Genomic DNA, 25,000 nt, shown 5'->3' on the forward strand with positions numbered 1-25,000 from the left:
AGGAGCTGTTGCCTCTCTCTCTCTGTGTCTCCCTCTCTCTCTCTCTCCCTCTCTCTCTCTCTGTCTCTCTCTGTCTCTCTCTCTGTCTCTCTCTCTCTCTCTCTCTCTCTCTGTCTCTCTCTCTCTCTCTCTGTCTCTCTCTCTCCCTCTCTCTCTCTCTCTCTCTCTCTCTCTCTCTCTCTCTCTCTCTCTCTCTCTCTCTGTCTCTCTCTCTCTGTCTCTCTCTCTCTCTGTCTCTCTCTCCTGGTTTGTCTTTATGCAGCTGTTTCCTTTTCCCTACTTGATCAATGCTCTTTCCTGGACAATGAATGTGGATAAGTATTGTAGCTGAAGGTATTGACCATTTCCAATATTGCATGTCCTACAATTTATGTTTGTTGATAGGCGCATCCTATCATCACTAGAAGTATGGTCTATATTTTAGGGCTCGTATCTATTTATCTAGATCGTAATATCATCTGAGCGCCTATAATACCGTGACATTATGATTCTCAGCTTCAAACTTTCAAGAAGCAGTGATATGACACTGGTGATATAACAGAGGGAGGGTACATACACACACACACACACACACACACACACACACACACACACACACACACACACACACACACACACACACACACACACACACACACACACACACACACACACACACACACACACACACACACACACACACACACAGAGGCAGATCTGCATTGCCGGAGGGCACAGATCCAGATGGCTAGTGATTTCCCAACATGCACTGTTACTACATAATGCTTCACTTCCTGGATGCAGCATGGCTGAAAGGAGGTCAGACAAGATGGTGTGTGTCTGTCTGTATGTGTGTGTGTGTGTGTGTGTGTGTGTGTGTGTGTGTGTGTGTGTGTGTGTGTGTGTGTGTGTGTGTGTGTGTGTGTGTGTGTGTGTGTGTGTGTGTGTGTGTGTGTGTGTGTGTGTGTGTGTGTGTGTGAGAGAGAGCAGTCTCTCTACATCCCCTGAATGAATCATTCACATTCTGCAGACGCAGCATATTCCAACATCCTACTGTCTCTTATTTCACATAGCCCATGAGAACATTTGACCCTCTTCTTCTCACGCTCTTACGCCACACCTCTTATAGCTCACCCATTGAAAAGTACAGATTTTATTTTTCTAATTAGTCCATTGGATAGTCAGCGTGTTAACGTATCAACTGTGGTTCCAAAACGTTTTGAAATCGGACCGTCTGCACCTGCAATGTAACATCACGAGTGGAACCTCTGTCATTGTCCTGTCTCGCCACAGCACTGTGAACTGCGGCACATTGAAGCATATGATTGGTCTAGCTATGTAAGGGATCAAGGGGATTGGATGCATGTTTTAAAGAAACGCCCCTCAAGATTAGACTGGAGCTGAATGCAGACAGAGACTGTTCTCCAGTGATTGTATAAAATGTTAAAAATAGCATCACGGTAGTGCTTTTCTCTTGTGAAATGTTGTCAACACATTAGCTTGTTCTTATTCCCGTCCCCATTGCAGAATACAGCCTTTTGACAGCATGTACTAAAGTCCATTTAATCCACAATTGCGTTAGCCTGGTCCCCTCATTTGGTGATTGGTATTTAGGCTGTGACAACGAAACGGCATCAAGAGGTTTTAGTTTTAGTTTGGTAGGGTGACCTGATATCTATGTTATAGTAGGGAAGTTTGGTAGGGTGACCTTATATCTATGTTTTAGCAGGGAAGTTTTGTAGGGTGACCTGATATCTATGTTTTAGTAGGGAAGTTTGGTAGGGTGACCTGATATTTATGTTTTAGTAGGGAAGTTTGATAGGGTGACCTGATATCTATGTTGTAGTAGGGAAGTTTGGTAGGGTGACCTGATATCTATGTTTTAGCAGGGAAGTTTGATAGGGTGACCTGATATCTATGTTTTAGCAGGGAAGTTTGGTAGGGTGACCTGATATCTATGTTTTAGTAGGGAAGTTTGGTAGGGTGACCTTATATCTATGTTTTAGTAGGGAAGTTTGGTAGGGTGACCTGATATCTATGTTTTAGTAGGGAAGTTTGGTAGGGTGACCTTATATCTATGTTGTAGTAGGGAAGTTTGGTAGGGTGACCTGATATCTATGTTTTAGTAGGGAAGTTTGGTAGGGTGACCTGATATCTATGTTTTAGTAGGGAAGTTTGGTAGGGTGACCTGATATCTATGTTTTAGTAGGGAAGTTTGGTAGGGTGACCTTATATCTATGTTGTAGTAGGGAAGTTTGGTAGGGTGACCTGATATCTATGTTTTAGTAGGGAAGTTTGGTAGGGTGACCTGATATCTATGTTTTAGTAGGGAAGTTTGGTAGGGTGACCTGATATCTATGTTTTAGCAGGGAAGTTTGGTAGGGTGACCTGATATCTATGTTTTAGCAGGGAAGTTTGATAGGGTGACCTGATATCTATGTTTTAGCAGGGAAGTTTGGTAGGGTGACCTGATATCTATGTTTTAGTAGGGAAGTTTGGTAGGGTGACCTGATATCTATGTTGTAGTAGGGAAGTTTGGTAGGGTGACCTGATATCTATGTTGTAGCAGGGAAGTTTGGTAGGGTGACCTGATATCTATGTTTTAGTAGGGAAGGTTGGTAGGGTGACCTGATATCTATGATGTAGCAGGGAAGTTTGGTAGGGTGACCTGATATCTATGTTTTAGTAGGGAAGTTTGGTAGGGTGACCTGATATCTATGTTGTAGTAGGGAAGTTTGGTAGGGTGACCTGATATCTATGTTGTAGCAGGGAAGTTTGGTAGGGTGACCTGATATCTATGTTTTAGTAGGGAAGTTTGGTAGGGTGACCTGATATCTATGATGTAGCAGGGAAGTTTGGTAGGGTGACCTGATATCTATGTTTTAGTAGGGAAGTTTGGTAGAGTGACCTGATATCTATGTTTTAGCAGGGAAGTTTGGTAGGGTGACCTGATATCTATGTTTTAGCAGGGAAGTTTGATAGGGTGACCTGATATCTATGTTTTAGCAGGGAAGTTTGGTAGGGTGACCTGATATCTATGTTTTAGTAGGGAAGTTTGGTAGGGTGACCTGATATCTATGTTGTAGCAGGGAAGTTTGGTAGGGTGACCTGATATCTATGTTTTAGTAGGGAAGTTTGGTAGGGTGACCTGATATCTATGATGTAGCAGGGAAGTTTGGTAGGGTGACCTGATATCTATGATGTAGCAGGGAAGTTTGGTAGGGTGACCTGATATCTATGTTTTAGTAGGGAAGTTTGGTAGGGTGACCTGATATCTATGTTTTAGTAGGGAAGTTTGGTAGGGTGACCTGATATCTATGTTGTAGCAGGGAAGTTTGGTAGAGTGACCTGATATCTATGTTGTAGCAGGGAAGTTTGGTAGGGTGACCTGATATCTATGTTGTAGCAGGGAAGTTTGGTAGGGTGACCTGATTTGTAACTATCAAAACAATTGTGTCGAACAGATTAGGAACCCAAATATCATGGCGAGACCCAAATGCAGACACAGGAGGCAGATTGTTGGAGTCTTACAATGTTTATTAATCCAATAGGGTAAGGCAAGAGAATGGTGGTGGACAGGCAAAAAGGTCAAAACCAGATCAGAGTCCAGGAGGTACAGAGTGGCAGACAGGCTCGTGGTCATGGCAGGCACAATGGTCAGGCAGGCAGGTACATAGTCCAGAAACAGGCAAAGGTCAAAACAGGGAGGACTAGAAAAAGGAGAATGCAAAAAAGCAGGAGACCGGAAACATACAAGACGAACTGGCAGAGAGACAGGAAACACAGGGATAAATACACTGGGGAAAACAAGTGACACCTGGAGGGGGTGGAGACAATCACAAGGACAGGTGAAACAGATCAGGGTGTGACACCAAAAGTGTATGTTTGATTCTAGAGCGGGGATAATTCATCTAAAAATAGTTTGGTTAGTGTGAAGGGGCAGATTTATGTCCTCTCGTCTTCAGGAGATTTTATTATCTATTTAGTCTGATGAGTGGAACAGTTGTCATTCTTAACAATGGGCTAAACTAGAGGGTAATTAGTGTCCTTGTCAGAAACAACACTCCTGTAACTCCCTACACTTATTTTATTATTCCACCTTTCTTCCCAGTTCTGACCGTCTCATTTAATTACATGTGTTATTTAAACTTTATTTAACTGGACAAGTAATCACATATTTGAAATGTGACATGTCTACTTGTGTCTTTGAAATGTAATGATATGATGCTATGTATTAATGCAGCCATTCATGGACAGTTATGAATACATCAGACAAATAAGCATTGGATGTTAAATGCTCCAGGAATCAAATATTATTTATTGACATTTTTAGTATTGTGCACATGCTAGTCAGAGATGGTACGGGGACTCACAACTCACAAACACATCACATTTTCTCTACGTAGAGTACGGTGATGTCCAGGATCTTCAACTAGCAGGCATAAACCACCTGAATATTGATTCATTACATTTTTTTTCTTGAAGGTTGGGTGATTTTGAGAAAATTGTCATAACAAGAACATTTTCAAACACCCATCACTTTGGAAACATAGTTCATGGGAGGCTCCCGAGTGGCGCAGCGGTCTAAAGCCTAGAGGCACATAGGGCGGCACACAATTGGCCCAGCGTTGTCCGGGTTAGGGGAGGGTTTTACAGAGGTAGGCCGTCTTTGTAAAATAAGAACCCTGTAACCTGTAGCCTCTGTAACCTGTAGTCTCTATAACCATGTAACCTGTAGCCTCTGTAACCCTGTAACCTGTAGCCTCTGTAACCTGTAGCCTCTGTCACCCTGTAACCTGTAGCCTCTGTAACCTGTAGTCTCTATAACCATGTAACCTGTAGCCTCTGTAACCCTGTAACCTGTAGCCTCTGTAACCTGTAGTCTCTATAACCATGTAACCTGTAGCCTCTGTAACCCTGTAACCTGTAGCCTATGTAACCCTGTAACCTGTAGCCTCTGTAACCCTGTAACCTGTAGCCTCTGTAACCGTGTAACCACAGCTGTCAGCCAATCAGCTTTCAGAGATCGAACCACCCAATTTATAACTCTCTATAAATGGGTATGATAGTGAAAAGGTAGGAAGTCTGCCTCTGTAACATTGTAACCTGTAGGCTCTGTAACCTGTAGCCTCTGTAACCTGTAGTCTCTATAACCCTGTAATCTGTAGCCTCTATAACCCTGTAATATGTAGCCTCTGTAACCTGTAGTCTCTATAACCCTGTAATCTGTAGCCTCTGTAACCTGTAGTCTCTATAACCCTGTAATCTGTAGCCTATGTAAACCAGTAACCTGTAGCCTCTGTAACCTGTAGCCTCTGTCACCCTGTAACCTGTAGCCTCTGTAACCTGTAGTCTCTATAACCCTGTAACCTGTAGCCTATGTCAAAGCTAATACAGTCGCTGGTCAAAGCTAATACAGTCGCTGGTCAAAGCTAATACAGTCCCTGGTCAAAGCTAATACAGTCCCTGGTCAAAGCTAATACAGTCCCTGGTCAAAGCTAATACAGTCGCTGGTCAAAGCTAATACAGTCGCTGGTCAAAGCTAATACAGTCCCTGGTCAAAGCTAATACAGTCCCTGGTCAAAGCTAATACAGTCCCTGGTCAAAGCTAATACAGTCCCTGGTCAAAGCTAATACAGTCCCTGGTCAAAGGTAATACAGTCCCTGGTCAAAGCTAATACAGTCGCTGGTCAAAGCTAATACAGTCCCTGGTCAAAGCTAATACAGTCCCTGGTCAAAGGTAATACAGTCCCTGGTCAAAGCTAATACAGTCGCTGGTCAAAACTAATACAGTCCCTGGTCAAAACTAATACAGTCCCTGGTCAAAGCTAATACAGGCCCTGGTCAAAGCTAATACAGTCCCTGGTCAAAGCTAATACAGTCCCTGGTCAAAGCTAATACAGTCCCTGGTCAAAGCTAATACAGTCGCTGGTGAAAAATAATACAGTCCCTGGTCAAAGCTAATACAGTCCCTGGTCAAAGCTAATACAGTTGCTGGTCAAAACTAATACAGTCCCTGGTCAAAGCTAATACAGTCCCTGGTCAAAGCTAATACAGTCCCTGGTCAAAGCTAATACAGTCCCTGGTCAAAGCTAATACAGTCCCTGGTCAAAGCTAATACAGTCCCTGGTCAAAGCTAATACAGTCCCTGGTCAAAGCTAATACAGTCGCTGGTCAAAACTAATACAGTCCCTGGTCAAAGCTAATACAGTCCCTGGTCAAAGCTAATACAGTCCCTGGTCAAAGCTAATACAGTCCCTGGTCAAAGCTAATACAGTCCCTGGTCTTTCTTTTCTCAGGGAATCTTCCCGACCAGCTACATTCACTTGAAGAAGGCCATCGTAACCAACAGAGGGTAAGTATCCCTCCATGACTTATACCTAATGACTTTCTCTGAGGAGACGAAGCAGGAGAGAGAGAAGGGGTGTTAAGGAGGGAAGGGGTGTTAAGTAGAGGATAGAGGTGTGAAGAGAAGAAAGGGGAGAGGGATGGAGGAGAAAGAGGATGGGAGAGAGTGATGGAGGAGAAGGGTGGAGGAGAGGAGAGAGGGATGGAGGAGAGGGGTAGAGGAGAGAAGAGAAGGAGGAGAGTGGTGTGAAAAAAAGAGGCATATTATTTATCCATTCATCTCTGCCTGCCTTATTACTCTTCTCTTCCCCTTCCGTTTCATCACTCTCTCACTCTCCTCCCTCCATCGCTCTATCCCTCCCTATCTGATTGATTCCTCTTGCTGTCCCTGTGTTCTACTCTGTCTGACTGCAGAGGTTCTGATTTATAACTAGTTCTAGATTTACAGTGTCCAGTTAACAGTTACCTGGCAGACTACTGGGAACGGCCAGTCATGTACTGAGAATCACCTCAGTGAAATCATCAGTCAGGACCGACAAGATAATCTCTATCACTTCTTAGAGCAACACTTGTTTAATATGTCCAGTACCCGGCTTGGAACTAGGAAACTACAGTCATATACTTGTTCCAGTTATCCAGTACGGTACAGGGAAACTACCGTAATTTACTTGTTCCAGTTATCCAGTACGGTACAGGGAAACTACAGTAATTTACTTGTTCCAGTTATGCAGTACGGTACAGGGAAACTACCGTAATTTACTTGTTCCAGTTATCTAGTACGGTACAGGGAAACTACCGTAATTTACTTGTTCCAGTTATCTAGTACGGTACAGGGAAACTACAGTAATTTACTTGTTCCAGTTATCCAGTACGGTACAGGGAAACTATAGTAATTTACTTGTTCCAGTTATTCAACACGGTAAAATACACCCATGGTACCGGACCATAGTCATGGTACAGTGAAAGTACAGTCAGGATAGACAAGACAACTTATTTCAATACTTAAGCTATGTTTTTTTTTTTATTCTTAATTTATTTAATTGAACCTTTATTTAACTAGGCAAGTCAATTAAGAACAAATTCTTATTTACAATGACGGCCTACCCCGGCCAAACCCGGACGACGCTGAGCCAATTGCCGCCCTATGCGACTCTCAATCACACTTGGCTGTGATACAGCCTGGAATCAAACCAGTGTGTCTGCAGTGACGCCTCTAGCACTGAGATGTAGTGCCTTAGACTGCTGGGCCACTCGGGAGCCCATGTCACAGCATATTACAGGGAAGTCCTATACTGTACTGGGAAACATCCCAGAAAGTGCTGGGATCAGCCAGGATAGACAGTATAGACAGGATAGACAGGATAAACATTTGACCAGTTTCATCTCAGGAGAAAGCAGGATGGTAACTGGCAGCTCCCTCAACAGGATACAGCAGGATGATAACTGGCAGCTCCTTCAACAGAATACAACAGGATGGTAACTGGCAGCTCCTTCAACAGGATAAAGCAGGATGATAACTGGCAGCTCCCTCAACAGGATACAGCAGGATGATAACTGGCAGCTCCTTCAACAGGATGCAGCAGGATGGTAACTGGCAGCTCCCTCAACAGGATACAGCAGGATGCTAACTGACAGCTCCCTCAACAGGATACAGCAGGATGGAACTGGCAGCTCCTTCAACAGGATGATAACTGGCAGCTCCTTCAACAGGATACAGCAGGATGTTAACTGGCAGCTCCTTCAACAGGATGCTAACCGGCAGCTCCCTCAACCAGAATACAACAGGATGCTAACTGACAGCTCCTTCAACAGAATACAACAGGATAATAACTGGCAGCTCCCTCAACAGGATACAGCAGGATGGAACTGGCAGCTCCTTCAACAGGATGCTAACTGGCAGCTCCTTCAACAGGATACAGCAGGATGATAACTGGCAGGTCCTTCAACAGGATACAGCAGGATGAAACTGGCAGCTCCCTCAACATGATACAGCAGGATGCTAACTGACAGCTCCTTCAACAGAATACAACAGGATAATAACTGGCAGCTCCCTCAACAGGATACAGCAGGATGGAACTGGCAGCTCCTTCAACAGGATGCTAACTGGCAGCTCCTTCAACCGTCTACAGCAAAAAATCTATATGTGGTGTGCATAAACATGAACTAAAATTACATTTACAGCAGTAGATATACGAGAGTGAGATATGTCAATAATCCAGTGTATAAATCAATATGTGGTGTATAAAAATAAGAATGTAAAAATGAAAGCTTTCAAAACATCATGCAAATGAGGTTTTAATCTTTTTTTTTTCAAGTGTTGCCTGTCTACATATTTTGTTTTGGGACCAGTATGATCCTAAAAAATATGGGGAGACTAACAAACATTATTTATTGTCTTCTAAATAAAGTCAACAAGTCGAGCAGTCATTTGAAAGAGTAAGAACATTTCAGCGGGACAACTCAAAGGTGAAATCCATTAACGCCAACAATCAACCGTTCTCTGTCGTGGGTGATGTTGGCTTTCGCCGACTCATCGAGCACCGGTACACATGTTGCTCTACCGGAGTAGGTAGCCACTTGTTGTTCGCCTGTTGAAAATGAACTTCAGTTCATTAACCCTGTTGCCCAAAGCTAACGTTATAAGCAGCCAGCTAGCTTCATCTGGTTAGTGAGTCTCGACCGGACTGGGTTATGTGTTGTTCACAATAAGGATTAGGCACAATAGTGGAATTTGCGGTTTGCCTTCAAAATAAAAGTACCTCTTTGAAAGTGATAAAGAAGGTTACAATTGTTGTAATCATGTCATATTTAGACTAGATAATGTTAAACAACGTTGGAATGTGAAGCAATGAAATGGGGTATCAGTCTACTCAGTTACATCCACAGAACACAACTGTGAAGAGTAGCATTGTAGCTCTTATCTCAGGACTGTCACTGTGTGAAATCTCCTCCCCAGTCAGCCTATTGTGTGTATTGACATTCATATTACACTGTACAGCTTTACCGAAGGATTGGGGATCAATGAAATGGGGTATCAGTCTACTCAATACCCAAGATATTTTTTCCCAACGTCCTCCTCAGAGTTATCAAACTCCAAAACATCCACGCAGTATTGTTTTTCCTCTGGAATAGTGTTCAATACACACAGGTTGACAATAAATATGGCTCAATTCACAGTTGTTTCAGAGTCCCGCAATAAGAGCTATGACGCTAATGTTCTCTGGTTGTCGCTGAGTAGACCCCGTACCCCATGTCATTGATCCACAATCCATAGTTAAGGCTGTACAGGAAATAAGTATGGTCAGGAGGTGGCAGGGGGTATTTGTTTTATATGGTTCGGGGTGTGTGTTTATGTAGAGGGGTGTTTGATTTATGTATTCCGGGGTTTTAGTCATTGTTCTATGTTTGTCTATTCTAGGGTGTTTAGATCTTTGTTTAAGTAATTGGGATTGGGGCCTTCAATTGGAGGCAGCTGTTTATTGTTGCCTCTGATTGAAGGTCCTATAATTAGGAGTATGTTTGTTTTGGGAATTGTGGGAGGTTGTTCTTTGTACTGCTGTGTGAGCCTACAAGACTGTTCGTTCGTTTGTTTATTGTTTTGTTTATTAGTCGTGTTCACAATAAAAGTTAAGATGAGCACTCAACCCGCTGAGCCTTGGTCCAATTACTACGATGGCCGTTACACCCCCAATGCAATTCTAAAATATAATACATCCAGATTTGAATCAAATTAACAATTTTTTTAACAACATTTTTTAACAACATTCCAACCTCGTTTAGCATGATCTATTCAATTATGACGTCTCTACTATTTGTATTCATTTGCATCACTGTCAATGACATACTTTTATTTTGAAGGCTAACTGCAAAGTCCACTATTGTGGCTAATCCTTAATGTGGCTAGCTTCACATAGATGGTCCGACCACCATTAATCAAATAAGAACTGTTTTATAAATTATGGTTATTTTAGATGATGACCCCTAGCTATATAGAACCTGATGGTCACTCTGACTGAGCTCCAGAGTTCCTCTGTAGAGATGGGAGAAACTTCCAGAAGGACAACTATCTCTGCAGCACTCCACCAATCAGGCCTTTATGGTAGAGTGGCCAGACGGAAGCCACCCCTCAGTAAAAGGCACATAACAGCCCGCTTGGAGTTTGCCAAAAGGCATCTAAATGACTCTCAGAACATGAGAAACAAGATTCTCTGGTCTGATGAAACCAATATTAAACTCTTTCTCAAGCGTCATGTCTGGAGGAAACCTGGCACCATCCCTACAGTGAAGCATAGTGGTGGTAGCATCATGCTGTGGGGATGTTTTTCCGAGGCAGGGACTGGGAGAAAACCTGCTCCAGAGCGCTCAGGACTTCAGACTGGGACGAAGGTTCACCTTCCAACAGGACAACATCCCTAAGCACATTGCTAAAACAATGCAGGAGTGGCTTCGGGACAAGTCTCTGAATGTCCTTAAGTGGCCCAGCCAGAGCCCGGACTTGAACCTGATCAAACATCTCTGGAGAGACCTGTAAATAGCTGTGCAGCTACGCTCCCCATCCAACCTGACAGAGCTTGAGAGGATCTGCAGAGAATAATGGGAGAAACCTCCAAATAGAGGTGTGCCAAGCTGGTAGCGTCATACCCAAGAAGACTCAAGGCTGTAATCGCTGCCAAAGGTGTGTCACATTCGTCATAAAAATGATCAGACCAAGGCGCAGCGTGAGTAGCGTTTCACATAATTTATTATAAAGTGAAACATAATGCAAATACAAAACAAATAAAGAATAGCCAAACCGTGACTATAATACAACTATACAGAAACAATATCCCATAACCCCCCAGTGAAAAACAAGCTACTTAAGTATGATCCCCAATTAGAGACAACAATTACCAGCTGCCTCTAACACCAATCACCTAAACATAGAAAAACTAAACTGGAACCCCACATAGAAAATAACAACTAGAAAAAACCCTGTCACGCCCTGACCTACTCTACCATAGAAAATAAAAGCTTTCTATGGTTAGGACGTGACAGTACCCCCCCCCCACCCTTAGGTGCGGACTCCAAACGCAAAACCTGAAAAAAAAAAAAAAAAGGGAGGGTTAGGGTGGGTGTCTAGTGTTGGTGGCGGCTCTGGTGCAGGACGAAGAACCCTCTCCTCCTGTGGATCCGCCAGCATAGGATGCGGCTCTGGTGCAGGACGAAGAACCTTCTCATCCCGCGGATCCTCCTGCATCGGAGGCGGTTCTGGTGCGGGATGAAGAACCCTCTCATCCTGCGAATCCTGCGAGCTCTGGACCGCCAACCGTCGCTGGAGGTTCTGGACTGCAGACCGTCACTGGAGACTCTAGACTGTGCTCCCTCTCAGGAGGTTCCGGACTGTGGACCTTCTCAGGAGGTTCCAGACTGTGGGCCTTCTCAGGAGGTTCCAGACTGTGGGCCTTCTCAGGAGGTTCCAGACTGTGGGCCTTCTCAGGAGGTTCCGGACTTTGGGCCATCTCAGGAGGTTCCGGACTAGTGACACGCACCTCAGGGAGAGTGCGAGGAGGAGGCACAGGACATACCTGACTGGGAACACGCACTTCAGGGTGAGTGCGAGGAGCAGGCACAGGACGTACTAGACTAGGGAGGTGCACTAGAGGCCTGATGCGTGAGACCGGTACAGGTGGCACTGGACTAGAAACACGCACCTCAGGGAGAGTGCGAGGAGGAGGCACAGGACATACCTGACTGGGAACACGCACTTCAGGGCGAGTGCGAGGAGCAGGCACAGGACGCACCAGACTAGGGACACGAACGTCAGGGAGAGTACGAGGAGGTGACACAGGACATATTGGGCTGTGAAGGCGCACTGGAGACCAGGTGTGTATAGCCGGCCTCAATTGTACCGGAACTTTAACACACTTCTCAGGACGAGTACGTGGAGTTGACACAGGTGACATTGGACGACTAACACGCTCCTCAGGGCGAATGCCGTGTATACTACGCCAAACCAACAGCTCTCTCTCTTCACTCTCCTCCAATTTATCCAACAATTCCTCAAACGTCTCTAAATCTCCCCTCCGTTCACTCTCCACCAATTTATCCAATAACTCCTCAGACTCTGACTCACCCCAATATTCCTCTTCGCTCTCCGACTCGCCCCTCGGCCTCGCCGACCACCCCATGTGCCCCCCCAAAATATATTTTGAGGTTGCTTCTTGGGCTTGTGTCGTGGCCGCGAACCCTGTCGTCGTTGCTGTCCTTCCTTCACAGCTTGCGTCTCCTGCCATGGAAGGCGATCCTGTCCTGCCAGGATTTCCTCCCAAGTCCAGGATCCCTTCCCATCCAGAATATCCTCCCAAGTCCAGGACTCCTTCACCTGGTCACGCTGCTTGGTCCTGGTCGGATGGGATATTCTGTCACGTTCGTCATAAAAATGATCGAACCAAGGTGCAGCATGAGTAGCGTTCCACATAATTTATTATAAAGTGAAACGTAATGCAAATACAAAAAAAATAAAGAATAGACAAACCGTGATTATAATACAACTATATAGAAACAATATCCCATAACCCCCCAGTGAAAAACAATCTACTTAAGTATGATCCCCAATTAGAGACAATGATTACCAGCTGCCTCTAATTGGTAATCACACCAATCACCTAAACATAGAAAAACTAAACTAGAACCCCACATAGAAAATAACAACTAGAAAAAAAACCTGTCACGCCCTGACCTACTCTACCATAGAAAATAAAAGCTTTCTATGGTCAGGATGTGACAAGGTGCTTCAACAGAGTACTCAGTAAAGGGTCTGAATACTTAAGTAAATGTGATATTTCAGTTGTCTTTTTTTATACATTTGCAAACATTTCTAAACATTTTTTTTGCTTTGTCATAATGGGTTATTGTGTGTAGATTTATTAGAGGGGAAAACAATTTAATCCATTTTAGAATAACAAAAGGTGGAAAAAGTCAAGGGGTCTGAATACTTTCTGAATGCACTGTATATTTACTTCTATAGTCAAGAGATTGATGTGTACTGTATGAACGGATGTGTTGCTTCAAAGAGCATCCCTAATGGGTATCACATCATTTATAAACACCTTATGAAAATATGTTCTGTGTTTCTTTTACACAAAGATCAACTGTACTAGTTGTTCAAGCTCTGGTCTTGTCCCATCTTGATTACTGTCCGGTAATATGGTCAGGTGCAGCAAAGAAAGACCTAGCAAAGCTTCAGCTGGCTCAAAACAGAGCAGCACGCCTTGCCCTTAACTGCACACACAGAACTACTATCATCAACATGCAGGATAGTCTTTCATGGTTGAGGGTTGGGGAGAAATTGACTACTTCTCTTCTAACCACTTGTATAATCTATATGTATAGAGCCATGTCATCATGGAACGATCTGGCACCAGAGGTTACTCAGTTATGTATAGAGCCATGTCATCATGGATCGATCTGGCACCAGAGGTTATTCAGGCAAAAAGCAAGTTTGGCTTAAAAAAACAACAAATAAAAAAACATATTGTATCACAGCGCATATCCTCTTTCTAAAGATCTAATTGAACTGTACTGGATATAACAATATTAATATCTATATATGAATAGCCTTTAAATCATTGAAGCTGGAGTCTTATATCTCCCTCTCTAACTTTAAGCATCGGCTGTCAGAGCAGCTTACCGATCACTGCACCTGTACACAGCCCATCTGTAAATAGCCCACCCAACTACCTCATCCCCATATTGTTATTTGTCCTCTTGCTCTTTTGCACCCCAGTATCTCTACTTGCACATCATCATCTGCACATCCATCACTCCAGTGTTAATGCTAAATTGTAATATTTTCACCTCTATGGCCTATTTATTGCCTACCTCCCTACTCTACATTTGCACACACTGTACATAGATTTTTCTATTGTGTTATTGACTGTACGCTAGTTTATGTGTAACCCTGTGTTGTTGTTTTTGTCGTACTGCTTTGCTTTATCTTGGCCAGGTCGCAGTTGTAAATGAGAACTTGTTCTCAACTGGCCTACCTGGTTAAATTAAGGTGAAATATTATTATAATTTTTTTTATCATATTTTTGTTGTCTCTTGGTGCCTTTCCAATATATAACTCATATTTTTTTTAAATGTTTTATTTAGAATGTAATGTCCTTATCTATAAAGGTTCTGTACTTTGTCATGTAATTTTATGTTTTATGTGGACCCCAGGAAGAGTAGCTGCCTCATGTGCAGTAGCTAACGGGGATCCTAATAAGCTAAACTTAACCTGAGAAACAGAGAAATACAACTTTAAAGCTAAACCAAGAGTAAACCAAAACAGTCTCTATCCTATCTGACAGTACTCCCTGGTGTTGATATTCACAGGTGTGTCCTCAGGAGCAGGGTCCCAATGGGAGTGACACACAGACAGGAATATATATATATATATATATATATATATATATATATATATATATATATATATATATATATATATATATATTATTTTGTGTCCTAAATGGTTCCCTATCCCCTATTTAGTGCACTTATTTTGACCAGGGACCATAGGGCACCGTTAATAAGTATAGCACTTTATAGGGAATATGGTGCCATTTAGGACACAGGCTTGCTCTCTGGGTTTGAGTGATGGAGGTGCTGTTTTCTCATAAATATTGATGGGAAAGAAATAAATAAAAAATCCCGCTGTCTGTCTGCCTATACTGCAGTCAGACAGCCAGAGACTTCAGAACATCAGAGCATGTTTCAGACGGAGCCAAATACTACAACCTACCGTACATCTCAGGCAGAGCTAAATACTACAGCCTACCGTACATCTCAGGCAGAGCTAAATACTACAGCCTACCGTACATCTCAGGCAGAGCTAAATACTGCAGCCTACCGTACATCTCAGGCAGAGCTAAATACTGCAGCCTACCATACATCTCAGGCAGAGCTAAATACTACAGCCTACCGTACATCTCAGGCAGAGCTAAATACTGCAGCCTACCGTACATCTCAGGCAGAGCTAAATACTGCAGCCTACCGTATATCTCAGGCAGAGCTAAATACTGCAGCCTACCGTACATCTCAGGCAGAGCTAAATACTGCAGCCTACCGTACATCTCAGGCAGAGCTAAATACTACAGCCTACCGTACATCTCAGACGGAGCCAAATACTAGTCTACCGTACATCTCAGGCAGAGCTAAATACTGCAGCCTACCGTACATCTTTCTTTACGGGTGGGGTATAGCAATGTGTACCTAGCACTGTCTCTCCATCCGCCCAGTTTTTAAACCTAGATCAGTGTATTTATCCAGAAACCTACAGTATGTCGGCATCACAACTTACACAATATTCCCTATATAGTACACTAGTTTTGCCCAGAGACCCATGAGTCTAAAACAGTGTACTATAAAGGTAATCGGGTGCCGTTTTGGGAAGCTGCTTATAACAGCTATGTCAGCTGTAATTGTCCCTAAACCATCTCCCTGGCCTAGAGAGAAACAGCAGTGCATTATGGACCTCTAGGTCAATGAACTATATGTTACAGTTGAAGTCGGAAGTTTTTATACACCTTAGCCAAATACATTTAAACTCAGTTTTTCACAATTTCTGACATTTAATCCTAGTGAAAATTCCCGGTCTTAGGTCAGTTAGGATCACCACTTTATTTTAAGAATGGGAAATGTCAGAATGATAGTAGAGAGAATGATTTATTTCAGCTTTTATTTTTTTCATCACATTCCCAGTGGGTCAGCATTTTACATACACTCAATTAGTATTTGGTAGCATTGCCTTTAAATTGTTTAACTTGGGTCAAATGTTTCAGGTAGCCTTCCACAAGCTTCCCAAAATAAGTTGGGTGAATTTTGGCTCATTCTTCCTGATAGAGCTGGTGTAACTGAGTCAGGTTTGGATGCCTCCTTGCTCGCACATGCTTTTTCAGTGCTGCCCACATAATTTCTATAGGATTGAGGTCAGGGCTTTGTGATGACCATTCCAATACCTTGACTTTGTTGTCCTTAAGCCATTTTGCCACAACTTTGGAAGCATGCTTGGGGTCATTGTCCATTTGGAAGACCCATTTGCGACCAAGCTTTAACTTCCTGACTGATGTCTTGAGATGTTGCTTCAATATATCCACATAATTGTCCTTCCTCGTGATGCCATCTATTTTGTGAAGTGCACCAGTCCCTCCTGCAGCAAAGCATATATATATATTGACATAACCTGAAAGGCCGCTCAGCAAGGAAGAAGCCACTGCTCCAAAACTGCCATAAAAAGCCAGACTACGGTTTGCAAATAACACATGGGGACAGAGATCGTACTTTTTGGAGAAATGTCTTATGGTCTGATGAAACAAAAATAGAACTGTTTGGCCATAATGACCATTGTTATGTTTGGAGGAAAAAGGGGGAGGCTTGCAAGCCGAAGAACACCATCCCAGCCGTGAAGCACAAAGGTGGCCGCATCATGTTGTGGGGATACTTTGCTGCAGGAGGGACTGGTGCACTTCACAAAATAGATGGCATCATGAGGAAGGACAATTATGTGGATATATTGAAGCAACATCTCAAGACTTCAGTGAGGAAGTTAAAGCTTGGTCGCAAATGGGTCTTCCAAATGGATAATGACCCCAAGCATACTTCCAAAGTTGTGGCAAATTGGCATAAGGACAACAAAGTCAAGGTATTGGATGGCCATCACAACGCCCTGACCTCAATCCCATAGAAAATGTGTGGGTAGAACTGAAAAAGCATGTGCAAGCAAGGAGGTCTACAAACCTGACTCAGTTACACCAGCTCTGTCAGGAGGAATGGGCCAAAATTCACCCAACAAATTGTGCGATGCTTGTGGAAGGCTACCTGAAACGTTTGACCGAAGTTAAACAATTTAAAGGCAATGCTATCAAATACTAATTGAGTGAATGTAAATGTCTGACCCACTGGGAATGTGATGAAAGAAATAAAAGCTGAAATAAATCATTCTCTCTACTATTATTCTCACATTTCACATTCTTAAAATAAAGTGGTGATCCTAACTGTCCTAAGACAGGGAATTTTTACTAGGATTAAATGTCAGGAATGTGAGAAACTGATTTTAAATGTATTTGGCTGAGGTGTATGTAAACACAGGTATGTGTAAGACAGAGATACAGGTACATGTAAAGACAGAGATACAGGTACATGTAAAGACAGAGATACAGGTACATGTAAAGACAGAGATACAGGTACATGTAAAGACAGAGGTACAGGTACATGCAAAGACAGAGGTACAGGTACATGTAAAGACAGAGATACAGGTACATGTAAAGACAGAGATACAGGTACATGTAAAGACAGAGATACAGGTACTTGTAAAGACAGAGATACAGGTACATGTAAAGACAGAGATACAGGTACATATAAAGACAGAGATACAGGTACATGTAAAGACAGAGATACAGGTACATGTAAAGACAGAGATACAGGTATGTGTAAAGACAGAGATACAGGTATGTGTAAAGACAGAGATACAGGTATGTGTAAAGACAGAGATACAGGTACGTGTAAAGACAGAGATACAGGTACGTGTAAAGACAGAGATACAGGTATGTATAAAGACAGAGATACAGGTATGTGTAAAGACAGAGATACAGGTATGTGTAAAGACAGAGATACAGGTATGTGTAAAGACAGAGATACAGGTATGTGTAAAACAGAGATACAGGTACATGTAAAGACAGAGATACAGGTACATGTAAAGACAGAGATACAGGTATGTGTAAAGACAGAGCGGAAAAGACAGCGGGGAGATGGAGAGCTGGAACTATAGAGCCACGTTTGGTCTGTCACAGTTGTTTCTGTCAGAGATGTGTCTGTTACATTTGTGTCTGTCAGAGATGTGTATGTTACAGATGTGTCTGTTACAGTTGTGTCTGTTACAGTTGTGTCTGTTACATTTGTGTCTGTCAGAGATGTGTCTGTTACATTTGTGTCTGTTACAGTTGTGTCTGTTACATTTGTGTCTGTCAGAGATGTTTCTGTTACAGTTGTGTCTGTCAGAGATGTGTCTGTTACATTTGTGTCTGTTACTGTTGTGTCTGTCAGAGATGTTTCTGTTACAGATGTGTCTGTCAGAGATGTGTCTGTTACAGATGTGTCTGTTACAGTTGTCTGTTACAGATGTGGATCTCTGCTTGGGTCTTAATGCAAGCCTTTGTATGTGTGTGCGTGCATGTGTCCTTGCTTGCGTTTGTGTGTATGTTTATGTGTTTGTGTCTGTGTCCATACTTTCATATGTATCTGTGTTTGTGAGTGTTTGTGAGTGTGTGCTTGTGAGTGTGCGTGTATCCGTACTTGTGTGTGTTAGAGATATAGAGGGACATCAGATTGTAACAGGGAGACAAAGAAATAACAAGTGGAACTAACGTCGGTGCAATCAGGAACTAACGTCGGTGCAATCAGGAACTAACGTCGGTGGAATCAGGGACTAACGTCGGTGGAATCAGGAACTAACGTCCGTGGAATCAGGAACTAACGTCCGTGGAATCAGGAACTAACGTCCGTGCAATCAGGAACTAACGTCGGTGGAACAAGGAACTAACGTCCGTGGAACAAGGAACTAACGTCCGTGGAACAAGGAACTAACGTCCGTGGAACAAGGAACTAACGTCCGTGGAATCAGGAACTAACATCCGTGGAATCAGGAACTAACGTCCGTGGAATCGGGAACTAACATCCGTTGAATCAGGTGGCCTGGGGTGGAGGACCATGATATATTAATCAGTAAGGGGATGAGAGAGGGTGGGATATAGGGAGAGAGGGAGGATGGGGAGGGAGGGAGGGAGTCATTGGGAGGCTATAGGAGAGGTAGAGAGAGGGACAGAGGTAAAGGGAGGGAGGCGGGGAGAGGATTGAGATGAGGGAGAGAGGAGAGAGAGAGAAGGTGAGAGTGTTTTTGAGAGAGGGTAGATTTAAGCTATGACGGAGGGGGTTAGGCTCGGGTCTATTAAGACTGTAAGACCTGTGTAATTGCAGTTTGGTTTAAAAGTGTGCAAAATAGATTTTAAAACCATCTGGCTTCTGAATGATTTAGGAGGGACGTTTATATGGTAATATACTGTTTGCTGGGGATAGATAGTAATACATTTACAGCATGTCAAATATCTGAAGGCTTACCCACACACACACACAAACAATGTTCACAATGTTGATGATGTGCGGTAAAGCCCTGCACGGGCATACATTTTTATTCCGAGCCCTACCCTTCCCTGCGACGTTCAGGGCCTATCGAACCCAGACCCGATTGATTCTGCCAAATTGAAGGCCTTGCCCTACCCGAAACCCGAAGTCAGAAATAACTACCTCCGATAGTAAATCCATTAGCTGCTCCTATCTGTCTGTCACTCTGTAAGGGAGACGCTGGGAGTCGAGAAGCAGGTGCTGGGGGTGAGTTTAATAACACAAGATAAGAGTAGCATCTGGACATGAAACACATAACTAATACTGCCTTGGTAATGGAACTAAGGGAGTGACAGATATAGGGGAGGTAATCAGTGAACTTATGGAGTCCAGGTGTGTCTCATGATGAGACGCAGGTGCGCATAATGATGGTGGCAGGTGTGCGTAATGATGGTTATCAGAGCCAGTGACTAGTAAACCGGCGATGTCGAACGCCGGAGAGGTGGGTGTAGATGTGACAGTACCCTCCCGGCCTCAAGGGCGAGGAGCGGGCCAGTCTGGACGGCGAAGGTGGAAATCACGGATGATGTTGGGATCCAGAATGTCCTCCACCGAAACCCAACACTGCTCCTCTGAACCGTACCCCTCCCAGTCCACCAGGTACTGGAGACGAGCCCCACGACGTCGGGAGTCCAGTAGGCATCTGACGGCATAAGCGGGACCAAATTTAAGGCCTTGCCCTGCCCGAAACGCAAAATAACTACCTCCATTAGTACATTTATTAGCTGCTCCTATCTGTCTGTCACTCTGTAAGGGAGTCGCTGGGAGTCGAGAAGCAGGTGCTGGGGGGTGAGTTTAATAATACAAGATAAGAGTAGCATCTGGACATGAAACACATAACTAATACTGCCTTGGTAATGGAACTAAGGGAGTGACTGGAGCCGACCCCCACAACGTTGAGAGTCCAGTAGGCATCTGACGGCATAGGCGGGACCTCCCTCAACGTCCAGGGGAGGTGGAGGGGTGTCGTGGGGGACAACCTCATCCGGGGGATCAGGAACAAACAGTCTGAGAAGGGAGACATGAAAGGAAGGTGAGATATGGTAGTCACTGGGGAGTTGACCCTCCGGAGAACCTTGAACAGCCCTACAAACCGGGGGCTCAGCTTCTTGCAGGGCAGGCGGAGCGGGAGGTTCCTGGTGGAGAGCCAGACGCGATCACCAGGTTGGAACACGGGAGCCTCCCTGCGGTGGCGATCCTCCTGCTCCTTCTGATGGTGAGCATCGCTCCACACTTCTTCTGCGTGCCTGAAACACTCATCCACCGCAGGAGCTTCGGTCTGGCCCGGGGTCTACGGAGTCAGGGCCGGCTGATAACTCAGAACACACTGGAAGGGAGTCAGCCCAGTGGAGGAGTGGCATAATGAATTCTGCCCAGGGAAGGAATCGGGCCCACTCCCCCTGCCGGTCCTTGTAGTGGCTCCTCAGGAACCTCCCCAGCTCCTTGTTCATCCTCCCCGCCTGCCTGTTAGACTGAGGTATATACCCGGAAGTGAGGCTGACCATGACCCCGAGCTTCTCCATGAAGGCTCTCCATACCAGTGATGTGAATTGGAGGCCACGGTTGGAGACGATGCCAGAAGACCTCCTGTAACAGTGCCTCAGCGACCTGGAGAGCAGTAGGGAGATCAGAGAAAGGGATAAAAAACGACAGGATTTAGATCAACTATCCACAACCACCAAAATTATGGTGAAACCGTCAGAAGAGGGGAGATCAGTGACAAAATCAATGGATAGATGAGACCAGGGATGTTGAGGCAAGGGGGATGAAGTTTCCCTGCTGGAGCGTGCCAGGGGATTTAGTTTGGGCACACACAGAACAGGAGTTGACGTAGCGAATAATGTCCTGCACCTAGGTGGGCCACCAATACCTCTCTGAGAGAGATTGAATAGTACGGGTGATCCCTGGATGTCCAGCGATGACAGCTGTGTGCGCCCAGATCAGCAACCAATCCCTTATCCCCGTGGGAACGTAGATGCGCTCAGGGGGGCAGGTAGTGGGTGCGGGTTCCTTCTCCAGAGCCTGGCGAAGGACCACATCTACATCCCAGACCACAGGGGCTACGACTCGAGAGAGGACGGGAAAGCAGGTCCTCCAGCATTCGGGTGACCTGTCCGTGATTCTCATCCTCGACCATGAGATGGTGGGGTTATGTCATTGGAGCCATGGGAGGCCCGAAGATTATCTTGTGAGCTGGTGCACTAATGATGAATAAGGGAATGCTTTCCTTATGAATGAACTCCAGGGTGAGTGGTGAGGTGATGTGTGTGATGGTTCCTGGATCCTAGTGGTCGATTATCAGGGCTTGAAGCGGAAACGGAGAGGAGAGCGGGTATAAGGAGATGTTCAGAGAATAATAAATAAAGTTCCCGTGGCACCGGAATCCACCAGCGCTGTAGAAACAGTACATGAGGGACAGCCAGCTCGTGTGATCGACACTAAAAAGAGTTTAGCAGAAAATGATGAAGATGGGATACTCACACCTGCCCCAGGAGGTGGAAGATCACGTGACCGTCCCTCTGCTCTCGTGGATCCCGAGTTGGGATGTACCGGACACTGTTGAAGCTGGTGCCCCCCTTGACCACAATAGGGACAGAGTCCCAGCTGTTTCCATCTGCGTAGCTCAGCCGCGGGGACGCATGTGACCCCTACCTCAATGGGTTCAGGCTCTGATGCAGAGTGGTCCCTGAGGGAGAGGGAGAAGCGATGAGGGTACTGACGCTCCCAAAGTAGGTTATCTAAAATGGATGACCATCGCGATGAGTGTCGTCCAAGTAGAGGTTGTTGTCTCGACGTGCCAGTTCCGTTTGGACCTCCTCTCGCAGTCCTCTTCTGAATAGCGTACAGAGTGCTGGCTCATTCCATCCACTGGATGCTGGAATAGGCGCTCTCCCTCCTCTCTGTCCTCCGGTGGATGATCGAAAATACCTCTGAACACAGTCATAACCCCTCATACGAAGCCAGTCGGCAGAGAAATGACCGTGGCAACCTTGAACCTCTCAATGGAGGAAGCTCCCATCTGGTGCGCAAAATCCGGTGTAAAAGGAAGCACTGAAGTAGGAAGCCACGGCATTTAGATGGGGTCCCGTCATATTTGTCCTGGAGAGACAAATGGGCATTTCTGACCTGGGGGACTGCTGAATAGACTGGTGTTCTGGCTCGCTGGGTCGACTGGTGGTAGAGTATCCTCTGCTTGTTGAAGGCAACGCCTCTCAGACCTCCTCCATAGCCGTCACCAGTTGTGCCAGCTGGTCGTGGTGCTGACAAAGTAGGTATCCCTGTTCGTCGACCGTCTGGGAGATGTCCTGATTCCCTGTTGCTTCCATTTGTGCGAGGCAGTATTCTGTATCAGAGACGCTGGGAGTTGAACGGCATGTAATAATACAAGAAATATAGAACGATTCAAAACAAAAGTCTCATCTGGACATGAAACACATAACTAATACTGCCTGATGGAACTAAGGGACTGACAGATATAGGGTTTGTCTGCTCTGCCAGAGACAGTAGAGAAAGAAGGCGATAGGAATCCCATTGGGCAATGAATAGATGAAGGTATAATTCCCCAACCAGCAATCACATTCACATTGTCATGCTGCGTAACACGTTTGTTAGGCTAATCGTCACGCAATCTCTTCTCAATGTCAGGGTATGAGTCGAGAAATGTGCTTATTTTCCTCTAAAGTACTTTATGTCACGATTCCAAAGCTATACAATATTACAGATAGCAAATGAATTATCTCACATCTCGGGAAAATATTTATAATATTGTATTTGTTGTTGACGAAATACATGCTAATGTTGGGTTTTTGAGCTAGCGCTGTATTGACTCCCATTCACTCCTTGAAGGAGAGCTCTCCTTGTCCCAGAATTTCCCAGATATGACTGTACTGTGCAGCAGCTTCAAAATGTTAGTGATCAATTTAGTGATACCTGAGCCCTACCCGGACCCTAGTTATTCATTTAAAAAAAAGGCCATACCTGGCCCTAACCCGATGTATAATGTCATGGCCTGTCGGGCGCAGGTCGGGTAGCAGAGGTCTACTTTGCGGTTAGTCATAATGCTTATTCAAATATATTTTTCACCTCTGTGTACAGGCAGTATGAGACAGTGGTACCAGTAGAAGACCCCATAGTGACGGAGGTGACCTCCACTCTGCAGGAATGGGCCTTGCTATGGAAGCAGCTTTACGTGGTGAGTACAGTACAACTCGGATCATGTCCCACGATTTCATAACAGAGCAAGTATAATATTATATTATTGTATTTACATTTACATTTACATTTAAGTCATTTAGCAGACGCTCTTATCCAGAGCGACTTACAAATTGGTGCATTCACCTTATAATATCCAGTGGAACAACCACTTTACAATAGTGCATCTAAATCTTTTAAGGGGGGGGGTTAGAAGGATTACTTTATCCTATCCCAGGTATTCCTTGAAGAGGTGGGGTTTCAGGTGTCTCCGGAAGGTGGTGATTGACTCCGCTGTCTTGGCGTCGTGAGGGAGCTTGTTCCACCATTGGGGTGCCAGAGCAGCGAACAGTTTTGACTGGGCTGAGCGGGAACTGTGCTTCCTCAGAGGTAGGGAGGCGAGCAGGCCAGAGGTGGATGAACGGAGTGCCCTTGTTTGGGTGTAGGGCCTGATCAGAGCCTGAAGGTACGGAGGTGCCGTTCCCCTCACAGCTCCGTAGGCAAGCACCATGGTCTTGTAGCGGATGCGAGCTTCGACTGGAAGCCAGTGGAGAGAGCGGAGGAGCGGGGTGACGTGAGAGAACTTGGGAAGGTTGAACACCAGATGGGCTGCGGCGTTCTGGATGAGTTGTAGGGGTTTAATGGCACAGGCAGGGAGCCCAGCCAACAGCGAGTTGCAATAATCCAGACGGGAGATGACAAGTGCCTGGATTAGGACCTGCGCCGCTTCCTGTGTGAGGCAGGGTCGTACTCTGCGAATGTTGTAGAGCATGAACCTACAGGATCGGGTCACCGCCTTGATGTTGGTGGAGAACGACAGGGTGTTGTCCAGGGTCACGCCAAGGCTCTTAGCACTCTGGGAGGAGGACACAAGGGAGTTGTCAACCGTGATGGCGAGATCATGGAACGGGCAGTCCTTCCCCGGGAGGAAGAGCAGCTCCGTCTTGCCGAGGTTCAGCTTGAGGTGGTGATCCGTCATCCACACTGATATGTCTGCCAGACATGCAGAGATGCGATTCGCCACCTGGTTGTCAGAAGGGGGAAAGGAGAAGATTAATTGTGTGTCATCTGCATAGCAATGATATGAGAGACCATGTGAGGATATGACAGAGCCAAGTGACTTGGTGTATAGCGAGAATAGGAGTGGGCCAAGAACAGAGCCCACTCTAACATGAGGTGCGTTGCTGCACTAAAGTTTAAGTGTGTGGCGTGTCACTATGGAGATCCAGGATTAAGAAGACATGTTAGTATCATACTCTAAAAGGCTATATGTGGAGTGGTTATT

At 44.9% G+C, this 25,000-nt stretch overlaps 1 protein-coding gene across 19 annotated transcripts in view; it reads left to right on the plus strand.

Moving 5' to 3' along the window:
• Nucleotides 1-25,000, plus strand: part of dock3 (dedicator of cytokinesis 3) — a 371,769-nt gene that overhangs the window by 165,815 nt on the left and 180,954 nt on the right. For all 19 annotated transcript variants that reach the window (XM_045705089.1, XM_045705091.1, XM_045705090.1 and 16 more), the window contains exons 4-5: nt 6,279-6,334; nt 23,620-23,716. In XM_045705089.1, coding sequence (XP_045561045.1) covers nt 6,279-6,334; nt 23,620-23,716 — 153 coding nt within the window. The remainder of the gene's footprint in view (nt 1-6,278; nt 6,335-23,619; nt 23,717-25,000) is intronic.

The sequence above is a fragment of the Salmo salar genome, chromosome ssa22, assembly GCF_905237065.1.
Source record: "Salmo salar chromosome ssa22, Ssal_v3.1, whole genome shotgun sequence".
Taxonomy (NCBI): domain Eukaryota; kingdom Metazoa; phylum Chordata; class Actinopteri; order Salmoniformes; family Salmonidae; genus Salmo; species Salmo salar.